General features: G+C 33.2%; 3 protein-coding genes across 3 annotated transcripts; 2 read left to right on the top strand and 1 right to left on the bottom strand.

Annotated features, from left to right (window-relative positions):
* Positions 1-2,509: 2,509 nt before the first annotated feature.
* Positions 2,510-3,025, bottom strand: Y46E12A.2 (DUF72 domain-containing protein; the record flags this gene model as incomplete). Its single annotated transcript, NM_001381749.1, has 2 exons — positions 2,510-2,593; positions 2,912-3,025. 2 exons carry the CDS (start codon positions 3,023-3,025, stop codon positions 2,510-2,512), a joined length of 198 nt encoding a protein of 65 aa, NP_001368035.1.
* A 680-nt stretch (positions 3,026-3,705) lies between these two features.
* On the top strand, positions 3,706-4,186 carry Y46E12A.5 (Neuropeptide-Like Protein; the record flags this gene model as incomplete). Its single annotated transcript, NM_001381748.1, has 2 exons — positions 3,706-3,785; positions 4,027-4,186. The coding sequence occupies 2 exons, from the start codon at positions 3,706-3,708 to the stop codon at positions 4,121-4,123; spliced, it is 177 nt and encodes a 58-aa protein (NP_001368036.1). The 3' UTR covers positions 4,124-4,186.
* A 2,828-nt stretch (positions 4,187-7,014) lies between these two features.
* Positions 7,015-9,774, top strand: Y46E12A.3 (Glutaredoxin domain-containing protein; the record flags this gene model as incomplete). Its single annotated transcript, NM_065052.1, has 5 exons — positions 7,015-7,080; positions 7,854-8,069; positions 9,060-9,227; positions 9,293-9,358; positions 9,583-9,774. The coding sequence occupies 5 exons, from the start codon at positions 7,015-7,017 to the stop codon at positions 9,772-9,774; spliced, it is 708 nt and encodes a 235-aa protein (NP_497453.1).
* Positions 9,775-17,263: the final 7,489 nt, after the last annotated feature.

Here is a 17,263-nt window from a genome sequence, read left to right as displayed (position 1 = left end):
ATGTTCTCAAGTTTCAGATCTCCACTGCCCCCCACAGAGGGCATCAACGAAGTTTTCAGCATTGATTGGCCAAACAACACCGATCCTTTTTCCAAATCACGTCTTATCGCGTCATTTTCTGAATGTTGCAAAAATTTTGAAATTCAGCGAGTAAAAAATCACCTTTTTGGTATAAAAACTGTTGGAAATTTTTCAAAAAAATTTCCAAAAAAGTTTCACAAAGCAAAATGAGGTCTACAAACCTTCTTTGCAAAAAAAAAATGTTTTGTGGAATTTTCTAGGTCCCACCACGTCTTGGGGTACTGTGGAATTGATAAAACAATTGATTGATTTTGGTTTTTTGAGACTATAAAAATTTTATCTAATTCTAAACCTAAAAATGAATAGAAATTTTTTTAATTAACAAAGAAAAACGTTTTTCGAAAAAATTAATTTCTAAAGCATGCAGGAAGTTTTTGTGGCGGGACCCAAAAATTAATAATTTGAAAAATTGAATAAAAAAAGTTCAAAAAATCAATAACTTTGTCAGTTTTGAAGATATTTTGCTGATTTTAGCAGAAAATGTAGATATATTCATTTTCAATTAATTAAACTAAAAATAAAAATCAAGTTCAAAATAATTATAGTATCCCAGGAGCTCAAAAAATAAACATTTTTGAAAATTTGTTATTCTGTCAGTTTTTGAAATTTTCTGTCAATTTTGAAGAAAGTTCAAAACGTGGGGAAACAAATTAAAGTGCGGCAGTAGTCTTCGTGACGGGACCAAAAATGTGAAAAATGGGTGTCATTATGGAACAGGTTACATGAAAAACTCAAAAATTTCGAAAAATTCAAAAATTTCGAAAAATTCTCATTTTCAGCACCCCCCCCCCCCCCCATTCAAGCGCTGGGGGTTGGAGGGTTTGGGCGCATGTTCGGAGGTTTCAGAAGATTTGTTGGATTTGGATGGGGACGTTAAGCTCCCTATCTGAAATTGTACTTTTTTTTTAATTTTTTAAATTTTTTCCCAGTTACACGTTATTAAAATAGAGGAAAAAAATAGAGAAATTATCCAGAACAAAAGGCAAAAAAAATTTTCAAAAAAAAAATCTAAAAATTTTTTTCCAAACATTTTGAAAATTCACCGTAACTTTTAAATTTTTATTTCAACTATAAAAACATCTAAATTTTCGAATTCTGGCTGTTGTTTGCTTTTATTTAACACCCATATTGACTAGGCTAAGCCAATTTTGAAAATTTACAAGGCTATGCGCCTTTAAATTCAGATTTTCGTGACGGGACCCGCACAACCAATTTTTTTTTGAAAACTGGGCGCTAAAGTATAGTTTTTCTTGCAAAATCTCAAATATAGAGCAAAAATTTGCTTAATTCAATGGCTTCCATTTTTGGGTCCCACCACGAAAATTTAAAGGCGCAGAGGAATGAAAATATTCAAAGTTATGGTAACCTAGTCAATATGGGTGTCAAATGAAAGCTCTTAACGTGCTGAATTTGAATTCGTGCTTGAAAATTTCAAAATCTCAATTTTAGGACCGAAAAATCAAATTTTAAGAAAAAAAATGTGAAAAAAATGTAAAGAATTGAAAACTGGATAAAAATCTTCATTGAAGATACAAAAAAAGATATATCAACATTTTTCTTAATGATTTCTTCAATAAAATTTTTTTTTGAATTTTCAGTGGCATCTATACAATAGGCACCTGGGTCCCTCCACGAAAACCCAAGTGGTTTTTTGGGATGAAACTCAAAATTATCAAAAACTTGATTTCTAAATCTGAAATTTGAAGGTTTCAGGTCCCGCCACGAAAATTCTCGGGGTACTGTAGAGTTTTCATCAATCTTTAATCAAAATTTTGCCTACATTTAAAGCCGAACTTAACAGGAAAAAATCTCAAAAATTGACAAATTTAGGGATTAAAAAAAATTTTAAAAAAAAATTTAATTCTAGGTTCACTTCGCTCTCCGAGAATTAGTTTTCCCCGATCAAGCTCCGCTCTAAAATGTTAAACTCGCGTTTTATGGTATTACGGGTTTATTGTTTGGGATTTAGTGTGGTATAGGGTGATTTAGTGTGGTATAGGACGTGATAAATGTGATAAATAATAGGGATTTGGGCGCGTGGCGCCCAAATTAGAATGTGATAAACGGGCCTCGAAGGTTTCAAAACGGGTAATTAATATCCGAGTAGTATCGTAGACGGCCCGATCGTTCCTCGGATGGTGTGTTCCTCGTATTGTACGGCGTGAGTCCGCTCGGCGATGGCACATGGTGACTTCTCGATGGTGTCTGACGTGGGGAGAAACTGAAAACTATGAGCCGAATTACTGTGTCTAGTGAATAATTTAACAATTCTCAATATTTCATGTAAACAACTTCCCTGCTACCGTCAGCACTGCGACGAATAGGCTTCGTAGTTTACGGACCGAGCGGTTTCGAGCAATGTTCCCAAAACTTCGTCTTTTCTTCTCTTCCATGGGTCCGGAGAGACGCGATGATTGCAGTCGCGATGTCATCTCGGCGTCCCGACTTGTTCGGGGGTGCTCTTCAATCCAACGAATGGGCACTTCCTGTGATCTGCCTTGTTGACTGTGGGCTGAAGCAATATAATACATAATCTGGAATGACATATTACATTAATTTAAAAATAGATGCCCATTTCACAATTGGTCTGCTGGGACCTCTGAATCATCTCGATTTTCTTAGAATAAACTGTAATCGACTCACTTGTGCCCGTGTTCAGACTGGTAGATTTATGAGTTAATTATGAAAAATTAATGCATATTATGAAATTTTCTCGTAAATTACTGGGGTTATGATATTTCTACCACTACCACAAACCAAACTTCTACCGGGCAATTCGGACTCCTGTGTGGCAAAAAAAAGTCGTTCAAACTTCGAATTATAGACGAACCGTCCGTAGCTCAATCCAGTGAGATCCTACGGTTGGAGAATATTCCGTCCAACGTCCAACGGCCCGTACTGGGATCTTCATCTCAAAACAAACGTGTCTGCAAATAAAGATCATTAAGGCGAAATTGTAAACTGGTCCCTTGAACCAAATCCGTAATTTTTTCCTTTCCGTTTAAAAATGAAAATGTTTCCTGGTACCACCAAAAACAGGCACAAGGGTCGACCTACGTATGTAGTAGACCGACACCGACTGCCCGCTCTGGTCATACATGTCGGAAAATATAAACTCACCTGCTGAACAGCGACTTACAGTTCAGAATCAACATATTCGGAATATGACAGACGCCCTCATGGAGGGGAAAAACATAGCGTACGTGCTTCGCAATTTGGAATAGTAGAAATGTGGGGCGGGAGGGTGGGGAACCAACACGTAGAATGATGACAATTCGCCGCTGCGGCCGAGGAAAGATTTCATCGCGTCGAGACCCATCGAACACTAAAGGCGATGCGCCTTTAAGCTGGCGCTACGATATTCGCTCCGCTTTCTCGGGGAAAACATAAAATTCTACTTTCAAATTTTTCTCAACTTTCAGGAACCACCAATTTTCCTAATTTTTAACAATTTTTTGCTGTGAAACCCATTTCAAACCAGTTTCCCCCCTAGAATAATACTACTAACTGAACAAGAATTGATAATAAGACCACCTATGTAGTGAAAGTTGCCCTTATCAGTTCCACTATCATTGTTCTCGGAAACTATAAATTCTGAAAACTTTTGCAAAATTCTACACAAAAATGCAATTTTCCACTTTAATCTTCATTTTCACGATTTTCGCATCGGTTTTGGCAGTGGAGCATGGCGAAATTCAATATCAGTGAGTTATCACCTTTTCTGAGCGATTTTAGACGATTTTGAATTAAAAATTCAAACTTTGCGTTCGTTTTTACCCCAGAAAAGTGTGTTTTTAAAGAAAAATATTGCATTTTTGAACAAAAATTTTTTTTTCGAAAAATCAAAATTGAGCTAAAAAATCCAAAAATTTTGTGCTAGACCCCGAAAAATTAACGAGAAAATCAATTTTTCTATCATTTCTCCATAAAAAATCAATTTTCCAGCCGAATCGTGAAGCGACAGTTCAACTTTGGCCAATGGGGACGTAACATGGGACAACGCGGCGAGAATTATGGACGTGCATGGGGAAAACAATGGTGATAATCAGATAATGAGGTTACTGTAGTTTTTTTTGTATCTTCAATGAAGATTTTTATCCAGTTTTCAATTCTTTACATTTTTTTTCACATTTTTTCTCTTAAAATTTGATTTTTCGGTCCTAAAATTGAGATTTTGAAATTTTCAAGCACGAATTCAAATTCAGCACGTTAAGAGCTTTCATTTGACACCCATATTGACTAGGTTACCATAACTTTGAATATTTTCATTCCTCTGCGCCTTTAAATTTTCGTGGTGGGACCCAAAAATGGAAGCCATTGAATTAAGCAAATTTTTGCTCTATATTTAAGATTTTGCAAAAAAAACTATACTTTAGCGCCCAGTTTTCAAAAAAGAAAATTGGTTGTGCGGGTCCCGTCACGAAAATCTGAATTTAAAGGCGCATAGCCTTGTAAATTTTCAAAATTGGCTTAGCCTAGTCAATATGGGTGTTAAATGAAAGCAAACAACAGCCAGAATTCGAAAATTTAAATGTTTTTATAGTTGAAATGAAAATTTAAAAGTTACGGTGAATTTTCAAAAAGTTTGGAAAAAAAATTTTTTAGCTTTTTTTTTTTGAAAATTTATTTTGCCTTTTGTTCTGGATAATTTCTCTATTTTTTTGATTTTCAATGCAGAAAATCAATAGATATACTCAGAAAAATTACAACAATTCAGAAAATTGCTCAAACTACGAAACCACTGGAGATTTCGTGGCGGGACCCAAAATTTGCGAAAGTTGGGTCAAACAAGGCGGAGCCTAGGCTTGATGGGGGTTATTCGAAAGCTGCAAATGAGCTGAATTTGATTTTTGACAAAAATTTGATGTTTTGTAGCCTGGTAAAAAAATTCGATTTAAAAAAATGTTTTTTCAGAAATTTTTTTTCGAAATTTTTTTCAAAATTTTTTTTTCAACTTTAATTTTTTTCCGAACATTTTTTTTGCAAATTTTTTGCAAATACTCACGTTTCTAAACTTTATAACATCACAAACCTATCTTCCCCTAATTTTCAGCAAAAAAATTCAGCCATTGCTGACAACAAGTGTAGTTCCCTAAACAAATGGACCAAAAGACACCAAAAAACCTGTTTTCGGTCGGAAATTATAGTAGACATAGTAGGTATTTAACTAGTGATAACAACAAAACTGATTACAGAAAATTTTTTTAAAAAATGCGAAAAATTCCGATTTTACTGCTCATTTTTTGGATTTTTCCGATTTTTTCGGCGATTCTCGGAAGAAATTTGAGAAATTCCACCGAATATGCATCGGAAACTATTGAAAATTCATTAATCGATAATATTACGGAAATTGATGGAAAATCTGAAGATGTAGAGATTTTAGAGGGAAGTTACGCAGGGAATGAGACGTGAGTTTTTTTTAAAATTAATTTTTTTGACGCAAGTTAAGGTTATTCAGGTTTTAAAGTATGAAATTTGAATTCAGCACGTTGAGAACTTTCATTTAACACCCATATTGACTATATTCCGCCTATTTTGAAATTTTCCAGCCTGTGCGCCTTTAAATCGCGGCGAGACCCGAATTTTCAGAATTCACGCAATCCAGGCAATTTGAGTGTTATTCGAAAGCTATTAAATTATAAAATTCAATTTGCTGAATTTCGAATAATTAGGTTGAACTTGTTCTATTCAAAAAAAACTAAAAAATTAAATTTTTTGGGTCCCACCACGAAAATTGTCAAACTTGACGAAATCTATTCAACATGGGTGTCATTTGAAAGCTCTCAACGTGCTGAAACCAAATATCCTAAAAATTTTCAGAAAACCCCGCTCCACGCGACGATACGGCGGCGGACACAGTCACCATAGCTATGGCGGCGGCCACCATTACGGTGGGTACCATAGTCACCATATCGGAGGTTACGGTAGTCATTTCCACCACCATCATTCTTACTCATCCTACAGCCCGAGTTACTACGGTAGCTACTACGGTAACTATGGGTACGGTGGGTATGGCTATGGCTATGGGAACTATGGATACGGTTATGGATACGGTTACGGTAACAATTACTACTATGGTGGCAGAGGATTGTTCAGATTGTGTGCAAATTGGATATGGGGATGTACTGTGACCAATTATCGAGCGAAATAATTTTTTGAATTTTTTTTTTTGAAACTTTTTTTTGAAATTTTTTCTGAATTTTTTTTTTTTTGAAAATCGATAAATTTCTTAGATATTGAAATTTTTCCTAGTTTTTAATTTAAAAAAAAACTGTGTTAAAACTACTGCATTCAGGGAATTTTCGTGGTGGGACCCGAAATTTTAATTTTGAATTTTTCGGATTTTTCAAAATTTTGCAAAATGTTTGCACTTTTCGAAAATCTATAACTTTGCTAATTTATGAGATTTTTGAATAATTTTCAGTTTGATATTTAGCCTGAAGATATTTTCAGTTATAAAAAAAAAATTGAAAAATCATTATAGGAACTGAATGTACAGTACCCTGGAGCTTTTCGTGGGGGGACCCTGAATATAACAATTTCTTTTTTTTTTGGAATTTTTCGAAAATCCATAACTTTGCTAATTTATGAGATTTTTGAGCAATTTTTAATTGTAGATTTAGCCTGAAAATTCATTTAGTTATAAAAAATACAAAACTTCTAATAGAAAACAAATTTATAGTGCACTGAGCCTTTTCCCGCGGGACCCAAAATTAAAAAAAAAATCAAAATTACTTTATTATTCTCAAATTTTTTTTATTTAATTTTCGGTTATTTTTCAAAAAATTTTCTGTATGTTTTCGCAGAATTTGACACTTCTGGAGGTTGAACAAACATAAATTGGCAAGAAATATGTAAATATATCATAAAGGGCGCACCCATCTGTCACCTGCACCGCCCGTCTGTGAGCCGCTCATTTTTATACCGAAAATTATGGCGATTTCTACTGAAAGATGCTTGGAAATGCTTAAGGAGCTTCATCAAATGAAGTTACAGTTGGTGAGAAATTTTTTGGAATATTTAAGAAATGTGGGGTAAAAAAAATTTCCAAAAAATTTTTTTTTTTTTTGAATTTTTTTGAATTTTTTTGGGTATCACCACGAAAAGTCTCGGGGTAGTGTAGATACTGAAATTTTCAGGAATTTTTGTTAAATACTTTAAAGTAAAAGATTTTGTTGATATTTTAAATGTTAAACCAACAAAAAAGGTTGCAAATTCAAAAAGGTATGAAATTTTGAAAAAATTGAAAATTAGTTTTTTTGAAAATTTTCAATATTTTCTTAAAATACGTAACACGGCTCAATTTTATGATTTTCAGCTAGTTTTTGCTATAATTGTTTGTAAATTATTCAGTTATTCAGTTAAATTAATAAAAAAGAAGAATCAATACGTGCATGAAAATTTTCAGGGTCCCGTCACGAAGAGCCACAAAGTACTGTAGTTTGTTGATTTTGTAATAATTTTTTTAATTTTCACAAATATAAAGTTTTTGGCTTAATTTTGAAATAAAAACCAAGAAAAAATGTCAAAAATGAATAAAGTTATAAGGTTTTGAAATTTTTGAAATTTTTTTTATATTCCAATTTTTTTGAAAATCCTTAACTCTGCTCATTTTCAAGATTATTAGTTAATTTTTAAGAAAAAATTATTGAAAACTATTAAGTAACCTAGAAAAAATATAAATCTTGAGTAAAAACCTTGAAAATTACAGTAGCCGGGACTTTTCGTGGTGAGACCTAAAAAAAAATTTTAAAATTTTAATTTTTTTCCAGGATTCCTGCAGTGAAATCCTAAAAAACCTGAACAATTGCACTATAAAAAGTGTGATGCTCAAGCGGAATGGAAGTGTCCGCGGTAGGAAGAATTTGGTGAAAAAGGCACTGCTCAAGCTGGACGATCGTTCGAAAAATGCTGGAAATTCCGGAGTTATAGTGTATTTGACGTCATGTGGGGTGTTAAGGAGGTCCTATGATAGGTGCAAAAATGTGGTGCGTTTTTTCTTTCTCAAAAAAAAATCAAAATTAGAAAAAAAAAATTAAAACAATTTTTTCTTGAAAAAAAGTTTCGACCAGCACGCGAAGTCGATGGTCGCTAGGTTCTCAATTGTTTTTGAAAAATTACTTGAATTACCAAAAAGCTCATCGCGAGCTTTCAGAAAAGTACAATCATGCCAATGTGGAAAAAAAAAACAATAATTTTGGAAAAAAACTGGGTCCCGCCACGAAATCTCCCTGATTACTGTAGCTAGAGGTCCAATCAATATTTACTGAAAAAAAAATAGCTGAAAAATTTAAAAATAAGCAAAGTTATCGATTTTCGAAAATTTTACAAAAATATAAAAAGTTCAGAAAAATTCAAAAATTTAGGATTAGGCTTAGGCTTAGGCTTAGATTTAGGCCTAGGCTAAGGCTTAGACCTAGACTTAGGATTAGGCTTAGGCTCAGGCTTAGGCTTAGTCTCCGGCCTCGAGATAGTTATATGTTTAGGCTTAGGCTTAAGCTTGAGCTAATGCTTTAAATTAGGTTTTGGCTTACGCTTAGGCTTAGGTTTACGCTTGGGATCAAGCTTAGACTTAAGCTTAGGCTTATTATTAGGCTTAGGCTTACGTTTAGTCTTATGCTTAGACTTAGACTTAGGCTTAGGATTAGGCGAATGCTTAGGCTTAGGCTAATGCTTTAACTTAGGTCTAGGCTTAGGCTTGGCGTCAGTTGCGAGCGTCAGCTCTACGCTATTTAGGGTTTTAGGCTTAGGTTCAAGCTTAGGCTTAGACTTAAGGTTAGGCTTAGGCTTTGGTTTAGGCATAGGCTTAGGCTTCGGCTTATGCCCAGGTTTAGGCTCAGGCTTGAAAAAAAAAAAAATATTTCAAGAAGTTTAAAAAAAACGAAAAATCAGGAAGAAGAAAAAAATCTCAAAAAAACGGTCGAGAAAGAACCAAAAAAGACAAAAATAAAAATCAAATAGTTGTAAAATTTTCTCAGACCCAACTCCTAGAAGCCTTCCGAGTCAAATACGAGATTCGAGATCTCAATATCAGCAATTTCCACGTGGCAGAGTTAGCCGAAAAGCTGAAATTAAATGTGGAATTTCAAAAGGATTTGATTTTCGATTCCCTACCACTGATCTATGTGGATGGCTATTTTTTGGGGGTAAAGTTTGCAAAACTTATGAGATAAGTTATGAGAAATTCGAAAAAAAATCGATATTTTTCCAGAATGAAAAGACGATTGTGGAGCTGAATGATGTAAAATTACTGGACAACATTTTGGGGAAATATCAGGTCCATAACTTTTCTAAATTTAAAGATTTTCTCCCAATTTTTTTGTTCAATTCGTTGCCCAAAAACTGTTAATTAAATCCCAAGTTACAGTAATCCAAGTCCTTTCGTGGTGAGACCCAAACATTTTTTTTTGGTTTTTGAAGTTCAAAATCAGTCATAGTTATACATATATATGCCAAATTAAAACATTACATTACAAACATTTTTATGTTGAAATTTTCCAGAATCAGGCTCCAAGTTCTGTGTGCTCAGAGTGTGGAAATCGGGGATACATTGTGTGTCGAATGTGCCACGGGAGCCGCCGGCGGCACCAGCAAAATGCCACGTCATCTGTTGAAAATCCATTTGGATTGGTTTTAAGGTGTTCAAGTTGTGATGAAAATGGGATCGCCCGATGTGAAAAATGCAGAAATTAATTTTTGTGAAGGAAAAATAATAGGGATAAATTGGAAGTTTTTTGGATTATTTTTGGAAAATAAATTTTTATCATAAAATTGAAAGCAAAGTTTTTGCAGACGGAAACACTTAAAACTGTTCCTTTTTGAAGAAATTTTCCGCGTTTTCTAGATATTTTCAACGAAGTTGCTAATTTTTCAAAATAAATGTAAGAACATTCATAGGAGGCGCATAATTTTGTCAATTAAAATTGAAATTTCCAAAAAAAAAATTGCCGATTTGCCGAAAATTTAAATTCCGACGTTTTGCCAATTTGCAGGAAATTTCAATTTAGGCAATTTGGTCGATTTGCCCATTTGCCGGAAATTTCAATTCCGGCAATTTGCCGATTTGCCGGAAATTTCAATTTTGGGAATTTGCCGATATGCCAAAAATTTAAATTCCGACATTTTCCCAATTTGCAGGAAATTTCAATTTAGGCAATTTGGTCGATTTGCCGATTTGCCGGAAATCTCAATTTAGGCAATTTGGTCGATTTGCCGATTTGCCAAAAATTTCAATTCCGACATTTTGCCGATTTGCCGAAAATTTCAATTTTGGGAATTTGCCGATTTGCCGGAAATTTCAATTCCGGCAATTTGCCGATTTGCCGGAAATCTCAATTTAGGCAATTTGGTCGATTTGCCGATTTGCCGAAAATTTCAATTCCGGCAATTTGCCGATTTGCCGGAAATTTCAATTCCGGCAATTTTCCGATTTACCGGAAATTTCAATTCCGGCAATTTGGTCGATTTGCCGATTTGCCGAAAATTTCAATTCCGACATTTTGCCGATTTGCCGGAAATTTCAATTCCGGCAATTTTCCGATTTCCCGGAAATCTTAATTTAAGCAATCGCGCCTTAAAATTATTCTGAAAAACTAGATTTTTCTGAAATTTCCTGGATTTTCTGAAAAAAAAAGAAAAATAAATTCACTTGTTCAATAAGCTCCTAATTTTTTCTTTAAAATGTGTTAAAAATTAGTTTTCCACTGCAACTTTGAGCCAAATTATGCGTCTTCGAAATTTGAAAAAAAAATGTTTTTTTCCAGAAAAATCGAATTTTTTAATTTTTTCTTAAAGTTTTCCACGATCACATCTTACAAATTACATGAATCTGTGACCTTTTGATACATGTCAAAAATGAGAAAAAATTGGTGAGAAATGTGATATTTTTCGAGGAAATAGTTGGCGAAATTAAGAGAAAATTCTCCCGGCGACAGTTGGTGCTCGCGGAGCCCCGAAACTCTATGCCGGAGGGCACTTTTTGATGGACAAGTTGTGGGGGGCAAATTGTATCGGAATTTTTTGAATTTCGGTGGTTTTTTGGAATTTTTTGGAATTTTTTGGAATTTTTTCATTTCTTTTTTTTTACCTTTTTCTTTGTTAAATTTTTGTTCTCACTTTTTCCCCAAAATTTTTCAATTTACCAAAATTGTGGCGAAATTTCGAAGAAAAAAATTTCCTCCCCCAAAAAAATAGTTTATGTCTGGTAGGAATTAAGAATCGGGATTATAAGAGGTCACAAATTGACATAATTTTCCGTTTTCTGAACATTTGGCTCTAATTTGGAGTTTTTGGGAATTAAATTTTTTTAAGAAAAAATTTTGAAAAAAAAAAAAAATTTTTCTAAAAATTTTTCAAACCATTTTTTACTGTTACGCACTTCAAAAATCAAAACAAAAATTTTTTTTTTTTAAAGTGACACATTTTTTCTGCTAAGAAATCCGATCGCTTACACTTTGGCAACGCGATGATATAGACACGGGGGTGTCTAGATTTTTGACTCCTTTGTGTATGATTCTTTTGTTGAAAAATAGATGTATACAGTAACTAGATTACATTTAAAGTTTCGAATTTCCTGCAAAAAACTATTTAAAAAATTTGAATCTCCCGCCAAAAAAATATTTGAAAATTCGAATTTTCCGCCAAAAAATATTTGAAAATTTGAATTTTCTATCGAACAAATATCCAAACATTTGAATTTACCGCTGAAAAAAATTTTAACATTTAAATTTTCCGCCAAAAACTATTCGAAAATTTGAATTACCCCCAAATTTTTTTGAAAAATTTGAATTTCCCGCCAAAAAAAAGTTCAAAAAATTTAATTTCCCGCCAAAAAATATTCAAAAATTTGAATTTTTCGCCAATTTTTTTTTTGAGAATTTGAATTTCCAGCCAAAAAATATTAAAAAAATTAAATTTTCCGTAAAAAAAAATTTGAAATTACGAATTTCCCGCCAAAAAATTCAAAAATTTAATTTCCCGCCAAAAAAATATTCAAAAATTCGAAGTTCCCGCCAAAAAGCATTTGAAAATTTGAATTTCCCGCCGAAAAAAATTAATTAATTTGAATTTCCCGCCGAATTTTTTTTCAAATATTTGAATTTCCAGCCAAAAAATATTCAAAAAATTTTCCGTCAAAAAAATTTGAAATTTCGAATATCCAAATTCGAAAATTAAAATTTTTCCGCCGAAAAAAATATTTTAAAATTTGATTTTCCCGCTGAAAATATACTTGATTCATATCTATTTCTGGCGGGAAATTCACATTTTTTTCGAATATTTTTTTGGCGCCAAATTCAATTTTTCAAATATTTTTCTTGGCGGGAATTTCAAATTTTCAAATTTTATTTTTGAATATTTTTTCTAGTTTGAATTCTGAAGTACATTTTTTAAACTATACGAAAAATCCAAAAATAATTTTTTTTTCGAGTATCTTCTTCTTCTCAATACACTTGAATGCACATTAGTTTCTGATTTTCAGCACTTTTTTCTCTTAAACTTTCTCCTTATATTTCTTATCATGTGTTAAAAATTGTCATTTAATAGGTGTCATAATCAAAAACCTATAAAATATCACCTGTCCGGTCACTTTTTAGGGTTTTTGGATTTTTTTTTTTTGAATTTTTTCTTTATTCAGAAAGATACAGCTTTTTTAAAATTTGAATCCCAAATTTTGGAGATTTTTCATGTCGATTTTCAAATTCCTCACCGATTTTTACCCCTGAAATTTGATTTTCAGCGCAATTCTGCAAAGCCTGGTGTTTTGGGGTGCTGTATGTAGTCGGTGTTTGCGTACTACAGTACTTTTGGAAAAAATCCTGTTTGAAACTGAAATGCATAGAATTGGAGTAGAAAATTCGAATTTTACATGACTTTTTGCATCTAAAACGTTACTTTTAGCAATTTTGCCCGCCATCGGTGTTTGCGTACTTTTGGAGCTACAGTACCACCCCGCGAAATTTGAATTTTTGAGTTTTTGAGTTTTTGAGACTCAAAAAAATTGTGCATGATGCGAAAAATTACGAGAAATTCGAATTTTATAATGAAATTTTGCGAAAATTATTAGAATTGTGTTCAAAAATTTTTTTTTTTTTTTTTATTTTGAAAAGTTAAATTTGAATTTTCAGCATTTCTAAATGTTTTCATATCACTTTTCGTACGAAATTTGATTTTCTCACCGATTTTCACTCCTGGAAATCAATTTTCAGCGTAATTCTGCAAAACTCCGTGAAGTCTGCTGTTTTGAGGAACTGTAGTCGGTGTTTACGTACTTTTGAAGCTACAGTACCCCTTCCCTTCAATTTTTTCAGAAAAAAAATTTCACCTACACTTCGAGACTTCACCTGACAAGCTGAAGTAAATAATTTTTTTTGAAAAATTTTGTAAAATGTTTGAAAAAATAACTTATTTTTTACTATTAATTTGGGAAAAAACTTTTTTTCAAGTTTTTCTAAAAAACTTTTTTTTTCGTTAACAAAAAGAATTCCTCGTGATTTTTTACTCGGAATACTATTTTTAATTAGCTTTTTTGGGTAGTATTTCGAATTTTCAAAATTCTTCGGATACTGTAGCTTCAAAAAAAAAATTTTTCTGGGTGAAAAGTAACGGCGACTTTAAAATTTTGATCAAAAACTTTCAAAAATCGTTTTTTTTTTCAAAAAAAAAAGGTTGGACTTTTTTTAAAATTTTACTTTTTAACATTTTTCAAAGATTTCCTCTAATTTTTGCAAAATTTCATTATCCAATTCGAACTTCTTGTAATTTTTCACGTTATACGCAATTTTTTTGAATCTCTAACTCAAAAATTCAAAAATTAAAATTTCGCGGAGTGGTACTGTAACTCCAAATGTTCGCAAACACCGATGGCGTGAAAAATTGCCAAAAACTACGTTTCTGGTACAAAAAGTATCAGGAAATTCGAATTATTTATTTAAAAATCAGAAAAATAGTCAAGAAAATGCTAAAACTCAGTATTGGATAACACCATGTAGTACTGTAGCTCCAAAAGTACGCAAACACCGAAAATTGCTAAAACATACTTTTTAAGGGCAAAAAGTCATGTAGAATTCGAATTTTTTACTCAAGTTCCATGAATTTCAGTTTTAAACAAGGTTTTATTTTATATATTCAAAATGTTTTTAGCTGATCAGTTTTTCCCCATTTCGAGCTGTCCACCTACATCAAAAAGGTGTGTCTGGGCCGTCTTAAGCAAACTAAATATACCATTTCGCTTGACAAGTGCCAAGCTTGAGCAAATAAGATGTGTGCTCCGGTTGAGGGGGATTAAACCATCCCTCCCACTATGTGGGGCGATTTTGATCGGCGAACTATTTTTGAACTTTTTTTTAAATTTTAAAATTCATAATTTTGAAGGTTTTAAAGCAATTTTTTTGAAAATTTCAATTGAAATTCGGGTTCCCTGTCGATTTTTACTCCTGGAGACCAACTTTCAACACTTTCCCGCCCCATCGGTGTTTGCGTACTTTTGGAGCTACAGTACTACTTGGTAAAATCCAAAACTGAATTTTAGGCCTTTGTCGTCTATTTTTTTAGTATTTTTAATAAGAAATTTGAATTTTCTGTTACTTTTTACCCCTTGAACCCAATTTGCATTAATTTCGCACGCCATCGGTGTTTGCGTACTTTTTGAGATACAGTACCCCTCGCGAGTTTTTAAAATTCAAATGTTTAAGTTACAGACCCAAAAAATTGTGAAAAGTGCAAAATTTAAATTTTTGAGTTTAAAACCTTTAAAAAAGCGTGTCTAGCATTAAAAATGACGGAAATTTTGAATTTTTTAATGAAAATTTATGAAACCTAGGACAATTTGAAGAAAATTCACAAATATGAAAGAAAACAATTTTGCAAAATTTTGTTTTTTTGTAATTTTCAACGAAAAATTTGTTTTTCTGTTAATTTTTTTCCCTATTTTTTTTCAGTAATTTACCGAGCCACCCCGCGAAATTTGAATTTTTGAATTTTTGAGTTAGAGACTCAAAAAAATTGTGCATGATGCGAAAAATTACGAGAAATTCGAATTTTATAATGAAATTTTGCGAAAATTAATAGAATTGTGTTCAAAAATTTTTTTTTGAAAATTTTGAAAAGTTAAATTTGAATTTTCAGCATTTCTAAATGTTTTCATATAACTTTTCGTACGAAATTTGATTTTCTTACCGATTTTCACTCCTGGAAATCAATTTTCAGCGTAATTCTGCAAAACTCCGTGAAGTCTGCTGTTTTGAGGTACTGTAGTCGGTGTTTACGTACTTTTGAAGCTACAGTACCCCTACGAATCTAAATTTTGAGCTAGTAGGGCGGGAAAACAAAGAATATACATAAAAGTTGACGGAAAATTCGAATTTGACAGTGATTTTACCCGAAATTTCACATTTTTCGCAGTTTTTTGTTTGAAAAAACCAAAAATCAATAAGTTCTGACTGTTCTCGGAACTCTTATTCTTCCTGCTTCCCTTCAATTTTTTTCAGAAAAAAATTTCACCTGCACTTCAAGACTTCACCTGACAAGCTGAAGTAAATAATTTTTTTTGAAAAATTTTGTAAAATGTTTGAAAAAAGAACTTATTTTTTACTATTAATTTGGGAAAAAACTTAAAAAAAAAAAATTTATTACTAAATTCTAAATCCTTACCGTTTGTTCATCCCTTCCAGTCATTTTCCACGTTTTCGGTGTTTGCGTACTTGGTGCTACAGTAACACCCCGCGAACTTTTAAAATTCAAATTTCCGAGTTACAGACCCAAAAAATTGTGTCCAGGGGTAAAAACTAATGGAGAATTCGAATTTTACAATGAAAATTTCCTAAGCTCACCAACAATATCCCTAATTCCCCCTCAAACTTCCATCATCTCACGTGACCTAATACATTTTGCTCCGAGAAGAGCCCTTCTTGTCCCATCTAAAAGCGTCCTCAACTGAGAGCAAAAAAGTCGTTTTTCGGCATGAAAACGAGTAAGGGGGTTGGGGGGAAGGGGTCAGATGACAAATTGAATTAAAGTGACGCGGTACTTCTCTCCTCCCCGCCGAAACTCCTCAACGAGCACCTACTTTTACCACTCTTTTTCGCGTTTTTCGTCCTTTTTCTTCCTTTTCCGCTGCGCGTTTTGCAGAATTTTGCAGTTAAAAACTGTGCAAAAAGGAATTACCGTTGAAAGGAACCGAACTTTGGTCTTCTTATTGAAAGCCAAAACTGCTATCCAGTAGGCCAATGGGGGCTTTTCACCCTTGGCGCAACCGGTAACAACTCCGACCTCCAGTAAACCGACCAAAGTTCAATTCCATGCAACCGTAAACATCTTTCTCTTGTGCTCATTGCTCCTTCTAATCATTTTTCATCGCTAATTTCAAATTTCCGCACGCAAATAGTAGATTTCAATGTTTCGCAGCAATCTGATCTAGAGAATTCACGTAATTTCGAAATTTTGCAAGTCCCTAGTTTAGGCGATAGAGAACCACCAAGAAGCCGTGCGTAAGTCGGTGCAATTTTTCATTTTTCGCCCATTTTGCTCATCTTTTCTGTGTTTTTTGTCGCCCTCCCCCTTTGTTTCTCTGCAGAAAAAGTTTTGCTCTTTCTCTCTTTACTTGAAAAGTTTCGATTATGAGAAATTGGATCATAATTTTCAGTTTTCCTTCAAAATCCCAAAAAATGATAAGAAAAAACCAAATTTTCCATTGTTAACCGACTAATTAAAATACGAAAAAATATTTGCGGGGTCGAGGAATCGAACTTTGGTTAGTTTCCCGGTAGTCCGAGCTCTTACCTGTTGCGCCATGGGCTCGCGCCGTTCTGTGATCCCCGTGGCCTAGTGGCTAACACTTTTGCCCTCCGATCAGAACACCAAAGTTCGATTCCATAGGATTAAAAACGTCTTTTTCCAGGTTTAATCCCTTGTTTTTCGCAATTGTTGAGCTCAAAAAATCACTCTTTTCACCACAGTTTAATCCAGCTGATCCATGTTACCTGTTGCTAATCCCGGAATAGGTTGTTGTTTTGTGGGGGGGATTAGGAACATGGTGTTCTGCAAAAAAAACTCAACTAAGCTAGTTTTGTTTTAAAGAAGAAAGCGAAAAAACCTAATTACAATTTTTTTTGCCAATTTTTTTTGAGATGCTTAGTTAAGAATTTATGGTTTCATATCCGCCCTCTAGCCGTTCGCTGCCAATCCT

The sequence above is a fragment of the Caenorhabditis elegans genome, chromosome III, assembly GCF_000002985.6.
Source record: "Caenorhabditis elegans chromosome III".
Taxonomy (NCBI): domain Eukaryota; kingdom Metazoa; phylum Nematoda; class Chromadorea; order Rhabditida; family Rhabditidae; genus Caenorhabditis; species Caenorhabditis elegans.
Note: the sequence above shows the minus strand (reverse complement) of the source record. Positions and strands in the feature narration are given on the sequence as shown.